Source organism: Haplochromis burtoni, unplaced genomic scaffold (assembly GCF_018398535.1).
Source record: "Haplochromis burtoni strain Fernald_Lab_line unplaced genomic scaffold, NCSU_Asbu1 Contig_133, whole genome shotgun sequence".
NCBI lineage: Eukaryota > Metazoa > Chordata > Actinopteri > Cichliformes > Cichlidae > Haplochromis > Haplochromis burtoni.
In genome coordinates, this window is record NW_024582494.1 from 377,010 (window position 1) to 387,074 (window position 10,065).

The 10,065-nt window shown below is 42.9% G+C and overlaps 1 protein-coding gene across 1 annotated transcript in view; it reads left to right on the top strand.

Moving 5' to 3' along the window:
* LOC102293780 (claudin-7) overlaps nucleotides 1–8,154 on the top strand; it is a 10,188-nt gene extending 2,034 nt beyond the window's left edge. Inside the window, exons 2-5 of the mRNA XM_005930989.3 lie at nucleotides 5,482–6,000; nucleotides 6,189–6,353; nucleotides 6,492–6,564; nucleotides 6,682–8,154. Coding sequence (XP_005931051.1) covers nucleotides 5,799–6,000; nucleotides 6,189–6,353; nucleotides 6,492–6,564; nucleotides 6,682–6,847 — 606 coding nt within the window. The 5' untranslated portion in view covers nucleotides 5,482–5,798 and the 3' untranslated portion in view covers nucleotides 6,848–8,154. The remainder of the gene's footprint in view (nucleotides 1–5,481; nucleotides 6,001–6,188; nucleotides 6,354–6,491; nucleotides 6,565–6,681) is intronic.
* The last annotated feature ends 1,911 nt before the right edge of the window (nucleotides 8,155–10,065 follow it).

Genomic DNA, 10,065 nt, shown 5'->3' on the forward strand with positions numbered 1-10,065 from the left:
TCTCACTGTGTTCTCGGTGCCTCCTGCACCTTGTCTTGCTCAGTGATGCCACTAGATGGCGTCTCACTCACATACTGTGGCCTGATTTTGAGCGTGGCACTGATCTTCATGTGGCTGACTGTGGCTGTGGAAAAAAGGCTGGTTTAGTCACCCATCTTCTTGGAACAGGTGTTGGCTTCTTTAAGAATTCCCCTGTAGTGCACTGCTACTTCACATTCTTAATGAATCAGGGAACGAGTTCAACTTTCTCCCAGCAGCTCACTTTGAAAACATTTGGCTGTCATGTTGTTGGTGGCTCACTGCTTTTCTCAGAAACGAGTTTACAGCGTAGCTCCTCCCAGATGCCCGCTTCCTCCCTTTGTGTGATAAAGGCCTGCATTATTCAATATTTGCAAGGAAATCCTTGAATCTTTCCATTAAATCAAAAGTTATAACCTATGTTTACTGATATTTGGCAGGTGCTTTGCATTTTCACGGGAAGCGAAGCCTGCAGTATTTCTGATCAGCTGCGCTAATTACCGACTGAACTCTTTAATCTGGCAGTTTAGTCCACTCAGGGTTCAGGGACTTTTCTGTTCACTGCACCAGTTTACTTTGAAGCATGCTCCTGTCAGCTTTTCACGTTTTGGGCTCACACATCTCACCGTCTGCTTGATACAGAATAGAAAACTCAAGAGTGAAAACTGGTTTGGCCAGCTCGGGCACAAACGGCAAATCAGATTATAAAGAATCGCATTAAAGACACAATGGTGCTTAAAAGAAGTATAGATATATATTTGAATTAAAAAAAGATATAGCAGCTTAAAAAACTTACTGTCATGTTACACAGAGCACTAATGCCCCAACACTGCTCAACAACAAGGTGCTGGAAATGAGGTCATTAACAGAAAACTATGAACTGATCTCAGAGGATTTTGTTATCCCAAGAAAAACAGCCTAAAGTGTGCCGGTGAAACACAGCATTTCTGCTTCTGAGACTTTTCCCATCCAAACAAACACTTTTACTTGTTAGAGGAAACAATCACAGCCTGCTGGAATTCGATAACAATCAAAATAAGTGCTGCTTTCTTTGTTTGGGAAGTAATTCCAGGGAATGTGGCTGTGTGATAAAATTGAGCTTTTTTCCCTCAGTGACAGTGAATTTTTATTTGCCTTTTATGTAAGCTCGACCTTTTGTAAAGGTTACTGTTTATCACTGTTCAAGTTGAAAAGCTCGTCTGTAAGAGTGAGAAAAGACCATGTTTAGATTTCATTCTAGAAGCTTAAGTTTGCCCGCTTTATCCAAAAACTGGTGTTATGACCCAAGATCACGTAGGCCATGTGTGTGACTCCTCCCACCAGAGGATGGCTGTGGGCTTTTTCTCTCCTCTCTCAGGTGTGGACACCTGGATGTGTCTTACTGGAGTCCAGTGCCGGCTGAGTGGAATTATTCCTGCTCTGCGATTGGATAATTGGCTGATCACGCAGTATTTAACCGCCAGATGACAGCCATGCTCTGAGCCTTCATCCAATAAACCACTTGTGCGGCTGATTGTTGTTACGTAGACGGTCTTTGCCTAAAGCCTTTTATCAAATTGGTGTGTGTGTGTGTGTGTGTGTGTGTGTGTGTGTGTGTGTGTGTGTGTGTGTGTGTGTGTGTGAGACATTGCTGTTGTAAATAGATTTGTAAAGTAGCGTTTGTGTACCTCTGTCACTGTGTCTATATTGCAGCAGCCTGGTACACAGCAAAATCTCCAGTGTTAAATTAACAGTGTCTATATGGGTCCACACCTCTGAGTGTTAAATACAACACTGTTGAGTGTTAAATTAACACTTTTGACAGTGTTATATGTTTAAAAGTAACCTAGTCAGTTTTGAAGATTAACACTGAGCAGTGCTGATTTTCTAACTCTGGAATATTGTGTCTATATTGCAGCAGCCTGGTACGGGTCAGTTTTCTCCTGTTTGGGTAAAGTTGTCTTTTGGTTGTTGTTTTCACAGGGAAGCTTCGGGCCCTTCAGGGATCTTTTGTTTGTTATTCTTTTTGTTTGCTCGCTGCCAAAGTAAATGGCTGCATAGCACTTTGGAAGGTAGTCTGTTTTTGCTCTTGGGTGGTGTGTGTGTGTGTGTGTGAGTAGGAGGTCACTTTTCTTGTTGCGTTCACTCCAAGAACATAACACTAGTTTGGATGTGTGTTTGGGACCATTGTCCTATTGGGACACCCAGTTGTCCCCAAGTTTCTGCCGTCTAGCTGTTGATTAGAGGTGAAGCTGAATTTGGAGTTGGTCCTCCTCCATCATCCACGTTGTGCAACACCAGCGTTACTGGCAGCAAAACAGCCCCAGAGCACGATGCTGCTCTGGGGCTGCACCACAGTTTGTACGGTGTTCTCAGGCTTGAAAGCCTCGCTTTTACTCCTCCAAACATACTTTTTAAGCCTGGAGCCAAATAACTCGGTCTTTGTCTCATCTGAGCATAAAACGTAGCCTCTCACTTATTAGCATCCCCTCATTGTTTCCTGAGGTCAGTTTCTTGATCATTAATAAGCAGTCTGTCATTTCAGTCGTTATGCAAATGCACTGTTTAAAGGGTTGGGAAACCTGCAGTCAGCTGAGACTGAAGAAGTTAGTTTTGAATTAGTTTCTTTGTAGTTTTGATAGTTGTATAGTCCTGCTTTCTGCAACCCTGCACTGTCCTCACAGAGCCTGTTTTGAATCAGCTAAACCAGGCTTGTTAACCAGTCGGATGCAGGAGTCAATTTAAAAAAAAAAAAAAAAAAAAAATACAATTCTCCAAATAGTTAGGGCCCCATCTGTGTGGGTGTCGGCAGACATTTACATAACCAACAGAGGCTGAAGGCAGCATGTTAGTCTTGAAAGTCTGTGCTGGTACGAAAGCTGGAAAACTGAGTGGAGTAAAGATGAGCGATTGCAGGGTCCAGATGTCTGAATCCAGCCGCTGGATCTGGTGCGCTGATTGAAACAGATGTTTACTCTATTTTCACAAACACAAAAATAAACGATGATCTGCAACGTTCTGCAGAGAAACATTAGTTACTGACAATCACGTGGAAAAAGGTTATGATACCCAAACAAAGTCACAGACCACTGTTCCCATGGCAACAGCGGAGGACAGTGAGTCACATCCCAGCACAAACTTCTCAGGAAGGGTCCAAACAACATTACAGAAGCCCAAAGCTCTTTGGGATTCAAATGTTCCCCTAATTGCCTGTTTTTAGTGCTGCTTACTTTTCCAGCCTTTGATGCTCCTGTTTGAACTTTTTCAAGACATTTTACACCACCTTAGTTAGAATTGGGCAAATATTTAAACTGTACAAATGATGGAGGAGGATCCAGACAAACCAGAGGATGGGGGCATGGCTCTGACATAGCCAGGATTTCTTTGTGTTCGCTGGATCAATAAAACCTAAATCCCCAAAATTGTTTATCTTGTGACTTTATAAGTTCATAAATCTCTTTTTCTCATTCAGTACACTCTCAGTGCTGGCCTTTAATTTCCAGTGTGACAGATGCATATTAGACCTCTGAAACACAGAAGCTGCTACATTTGAGCATTGAGATCTGGCCACAAACACTTATTTTCAGACTCAGTGAATCTATTCAAAGTCCTGTGACCATGCAGGGATTTCGCATTGATGTCAGGATGTTTTAAACTTTAACCAGCTGGACTCAAAGGGTCTGCTGCCAACTGCACAGGCACCACAGGACACTCCTGAAGGTCTTCTGACAGTGCGACAAACAGTCAGAGCTTTTCTGACAACTAAGCATGGACCTATACGTTTCTTACTTTTAGGGACACTTGTTGCACACACAGCACAACACTGGAACCTGCAACTGTTGCTGAATGGCACATATTTAACTGCAGTTACAAACCATCAGCTTTAGACTGCATTCCTTATTAAACCTTGCTCGTATGGAGTAAGGCTGACAAACACAGTATTATTATAGTGGGAATAACGTGTGCTTAGATGAAAGATGACATATTATTCTTCAGGCTGGCATACGCTTTCAACTTGCTGTGAGAATAGAAGGAAGCCGGCTTCTCATCAGACAGTTTCACTTCAGGCTTCTGAAGTGAAACTGAAGCCAATTCAGATACTTGACGGGTACAAAAAAACAGGTTTCCTGATATTGTCACCAACCATCTGCTCCCTGCAGGCTCATAACACGACCCCCAGTGACCTTTATTTCCTTGTAAATAAACAATGACCTAAGCAGACTTTAAATAAGTTAATTAATAAATAACCCAAGTGCTAAAGGAAGGACAGACGTGATGTAATTAAGGCAAAGTCAGATGAAATCTGGGACTTGAATTGCAGCAAAATGTTTTGATGAAGCCATATTTCAGGAAAGGGCGGAGCCTGAGCCAATCTAGCAGGCGATGTGTTTACAAACACGTATCCTGTGAACCAAATATGCTCGAATAACTTAGTAACTGTCAAAGGAAAAATAAAGAGTTTGTTCACGTAAGCACGAGCCTGCTGCTGTGCATCACAAAGGAAAAGAGTCACAATGAGGATGCTGACAGTCAGCGTTTGCTTCAAAGACCTTCTTTAACGGATGTTTGGGACTCAAGAACAGCGCTGTGCAAAGACCTTGAGACATCCTTCATTCCTGTATATTTGGCTGCCAAAGACGCATTCTTGCAATTTCTTAAAGTGATCTGGAGCAAAGTTTCTCCCGACTTAGCAAACAAGCAATTTTCAATTGTGCCTCTAAGTTAGTATCGTCTCTTTAAAGAAAACAAATCATTTGTCTGTTTTTAGTTAAATCTATAAAAAAAATGTCAAAGGAAACAGTTTGACATCCCCAAAGAGCTTTTAGGGGAACACCGGCCAAAATGTCAGCTTGGTGAGGTGTGCCCTTAAAAAAACAAGTAGAGGACAAATCACAAGTCTCAACACAGATCAGCAGCATCTGAAAGTCCCATCCTTACAAAACATGGAAAAGTCCAGTGATTACAGGCTAGCAGGCTTTCAATGCAAATACATGTTACAAACCCAAAAAGAGAAACAACACTATTGTGACTCTCTGAGCGGCTGCAATGAGAATTAGCCAAAGCTTTTCCTGTCAACATGACTAATCGGCCAATTCATCCGTGACAGCTCAGAAACTGCGTCCAGCAACCTGACCTGCAGACTGTTCGGCTCAGGGCTGATCATACGGCGCTAACTGTGTCTGCGTAGAGTAAACTGGATCAGAGAGTCAGTGCCCTGATGTCCAGAGTAGTGGCACATGCAGGGTACACATTAGGTGATCATCATCACAACAAATTAGGGGATCATGTAGGCTAATATTACATTTCTGCAGATTTGTAGGCTCAAAAGTTAAGACAGACATCAGGAGGTGTCTTCCAAAGACCGTTTTTATTGTTTGTTTGAAAAAGAAACAACTGAACTATTAAAAAGGGACTTTCTGAATTATTTGAAAGAAGATAATAAAGAAATCGTGAACTGATTTCCCATTTGGCTTATTTTGATAGGAGCCTAAGCAAAGAACTGCAAAGGCCACGTGATGTTGAAGCGACTCTTCTTTAGAATAGTCGGTGTGATCCACTCATCACTTAATTAGCCCGATACCACTTCCAGGAAAAAGTTCTTCCCATCAAAGGCTGCGGAAGGAAAAAGGGGGCCTCACCCTTACACTTTAAAAACAGGAGGCAGCAGCGCGCTCGCACAAAGATCTGAGCAACTACGAGGGAGGGACTCCTTTAAATCAGCAACTACTGACTTCAGCGGCTGCTCATCACTGTTCTCCGTCTCACAACAAGTCTCAGGACTTATTAATCTGCTGGATAACATGGCCGCGTCCGGACTGCAGCTCCTCGGCTTTTTTCTCTCTCTGGTCGGAGTCGCTGCCACTGTTGCCGCCACTGTTATGGTGGACTGGAAGAAGCTGGTCCAGGGCAAGCACCGCTCCTATGAGGGCTTATGGATGTCCTGCGCTGGTGTTCAAGACAGAATGACCTGTGAAATTTATCAGTCCATCCTGAAAATGCCGAGTAAGTTTGCATCGCACCTACAATCATCTCAAAGCAAGACGCTGCTTTTTGGGTAAAGTAAATGTAGTTACAGTTACTTCTTTGGATTTTAGCCACCGAGCCATCAGAGAACAAACCAAATCTCTTAATCTCACCGGTGTAATAAAGCTACGATTTCTTACCGATATTTGTGCTTCTGTTCGCCGCAGCTGAGATTCAGGTTACCAGGGCAGTGCTGCCGGTCAGCCTCCTTCTCTCTGCTCTGGCTGTACTCATCTCCACAGTGGGGATGAAGTGCACCCACTTCATGGATGGTGTGCCAAAGAGCAAATCCATGATAGCGATGATCGGAGGAATCACGTTCATTCTTTCAGGTGTGTCCCAAAGCCTGTGCTCAGACTGAAGACAGAAGTCATAATGAAGTTAGCAGCTGAGAGCGGCTGTTATTGTAGTGAACAGGTGGGTCAGGATCCATGAGTGCTTCAATGATCAAAGATGTTTTCTTTCATTAGGCGTGTTGACCATCATCATCACCTCCTGGTTTGTCAACATGGTTCTTTCTTACAGTGGACACAAGCTGTTTAGGTACTGCCATCAAGACACACACACACACACACACATACACACACACACACGTATGCATACACATTGTAAATAAACACGCAGTGTGCTACATTAATGTTGCTCTGCTCTTTTTGGCAGACCTGAGTTTGGTAATGCCGTGTTTGTGAGCTGGGTTGGTGGACTCCTCACTGCGGCCGGTGGTGCTTTCCTGAGCTGTCGGAGATGCTGGAGGACAAACCCTCCAGTGTCCATGAGCTCCAGCCACTTTCTTTCTACCAATCACTCCAAGTCCAACTACGTCTAGTTGAAAAGGCCCTAAGAACCTGAAGAAGGAGCCGGTTTCCCTTTGTGGATTATTTAAAGAATACGTTCATTCACTGAGAGGTCTTTGAGATCGGAGTGAGGATCGCTCAGAAGAAACTCCTTTGAATCTCCTTTGTCCTGGGTTTAAATGCCACCACAGCTCTGGTTTCTCCTGCTGCAAAGATGTCAGGGTTCAAAGTTTAAAGTCTGAAAAAGTCCACAAATCGATAAATATACAAGTGAGCATGTCAGGTGGAGTTTCTTCATAGTAGCACTGAAGACAAACAGTTTTTAATAGTTTGAAGTGTGGCCGCATGTAAAGTGGAGACAGCGTCATTTCCGATACTTTTCCGATATACGGATTTGTTTGTGTGTGTTTTGTGTTTATTTGTATCTGTGATGCTTCCCCTGATCAGATAACATTTTGTATATTTTGAGAAGAAAAATAAAATAATGTTGTTTTTTATAATCTGTGTTTTCCTGTTTTTAATTAGCCGCACAGGCTAAGTTTCTGCAGAGTACCTGACAGGTTACATGAAATCAACAAATCAGAAGCAAGTGAGCAGAACTGAAAGACAGAAACACGTGCAACAAAACATCTACACATATGAAACATTAATGCAGTTAAATCATCTATAGAAACTCACAAAGACAAAAGGACATCATCGATTTGATAGATAATAACCACCAACCAAGATTCTTCTTCTTATTATTATTAACTGATAAGGCTCAGATCATTGAAATACATTTTTAAACATCATCCTAATGTGAAGCTATGTTACTGGGGCGAGGTGATGTGGCTGGAGAAGCGAGCTCAGACCTGACCAGCGGTCCCGTTCCCACAGCACCAAAGGATCGTTCACTGTGGATATCAGCTGCTGTCAGTCAGATGTGACGCCATAATGTCAGCACAAAACTGCATAAACATTCATAAGACTTGTTTACTGTAACCAGGCAGTACTTATCTTAAGCGCCGCCGTGTACGAGTAATGATGTCATACTTTCCTTCCTTTCACAGATACTGTCATTAAGCCCATTACTCCAGACCATTAGGACCATATAAGAGTTGCCAAGGTCGCTCTCAGAGAAACCTACTTGCTGCATTCAGTCAGCATTTAGTGGGTTTAAGATAAGCACTGCCATTGTTTAGGAAGTAAGTGATAACTGATGAGATTTGACTATAAGCTGCATTTTCAGGAGGCAAATACACAAAAACAGAAGCTGTTTGGTTCATGTTCATGTCATGAGACTGGGCTGCGTCCCGAGTGTGAGGAATACGCGAATGCCTCGTTCGATTAAATGATTAGCAAGAGTGAGAAGATTAACACAGGTGAGAGTTCGTTTGCTTCCGAGTTTCTGAGTCACAGTGGGGAGAAATTCGCTCACTCTTCACTCGAAACATAACAAAGAGCGGATGTGGACGTGAGTGGATGCAGGCCGTGTCTGGGAGCGACTGTGTGCCGCTGCGATGCTGACTGTGACAAAGCAAAATGGGATAAAACAAAGCAGTTAATGGATAGTTGATGTTACTGTGCTCGTTTGTTCATGTCTAACTCGACTGCTGAGAACAACAATTTGAATCAGATAAATAGTTTTATTCTATAGAGGATCCAGCACTGGACAGCTTGCTGTTACTTGTCGTTGCTCCAATAAATAAATAAATAAATGTCCTCCACCCAAATTTCTCTACAGGAACACCAATAAGTAATCCTTAACTGCCCCTTGTTCAACACTAGCAGAGCTGACGGATCATATGACTAATTCTGTGGCCACTTTGGAGGTGCCACCTTGTTGGATTTGCATTGTGTAGCATTCCTGTTTCACAACTGCACTGTGGCGAGGTGTGGTTTGTGGCGCAGCTGCAGGGGAGGGGTGGAGCAGCGGGTTTGGGTGTGGCCCCCACAGATGACCCTCCATCATTCCTTTCCTATTTGAGTAGCTGCTGGGGCCCAGAGGAGGGTGGAGAGCAGGGCGGAGCTGTGAGCTGGGCACCGTAAATAAACACTCACGAATCCTGCAGAGCTGCGTGTCCCTGTTTGTGATTAACGAGGCTACCAACCTCTTTCAGTGAGTCATCTGTAGATAATTACATCTGATCTAACTGATGAATCATTACGTGAACGCGTTCTCTGATCCAGGAACACTTTAGTAATTATGTATCGAGATTCTTCATTTGTAGGAACCCAGAGATTCTTAAATAAGGGACATATATGCATGCGTGTGTGTAGGTCAGACATATAAGCAGAAGCTGCAGTGGTGAAGGACCTTCATGTACATCTGCTATATACAGTTTCACTTAGCTTCAGTAGTTTTATTGTAATTATTTGTTTTCAAACAAGTATTTAATAGTGGGTAACGTGGATCTTTAAAAAGTGAATTTTCAGTTTCTTAATGAGTCGTTGAAACCCAGCAAACCCTTTCAGATATTCAGAAACCTCAAGCTGCTCCTACAGGTCACTGCCCAGGTGTGCTGTGTCTGTTTCTGTGCAGAGGGGTCATTAGGGTAGCATGTGGATGCTAATGGTGTGATAAAAGGTTTCAGGGTGTGCTCTGATGAAGATCACTGATGTTTACATGCTCACACCAACATTTGTTTTTCCAGCTGTGTCATGTACATATCACACATATGCACAACCAGTGTATGGCAGCTTATATGACTGGTGCTCCTCAACACTTACTGGCATGTCTACAGCTGGTTATTTAAATTCATTGGACTGAATGTCAGAAAGACAAACATCTGTCTATATGAAGTGAAAACTAAACTGTGGAACTGAGAACATCATCTGATCAGACAGGAGAGATGGAGCTCCTCAATATTTCCTCCTGAGGATCCGGGAACAAAGAATTTAACTTTTGTGTGATTTTCTTCCTGTTTACCACCCAAACACACCAGATGTCAGTGGTAAGCCCAGGATGTCGTCTGCTAAGTGCATCAGGACTTGGATATAGACCAAAAACAAATTTCCATTACAGAGGACAGAAATGTCCTTGTTCTCAGGAAGATATTCTCTTCAGCTGCAGGTGAGTGAGCTCTGTGGTTTTAGCGCCATCTACTGATGCAATCCAAACATAAATTCATCCACACATAAGGACGAACTTTCCTTCCGGCTGCTTAAAGGCAATTGAAACATATTCCAATAAAGTATAAATATCAACCAAACAGACACATAGAAAGTGTCCACACACACACACACACACACACACACACACACACACACA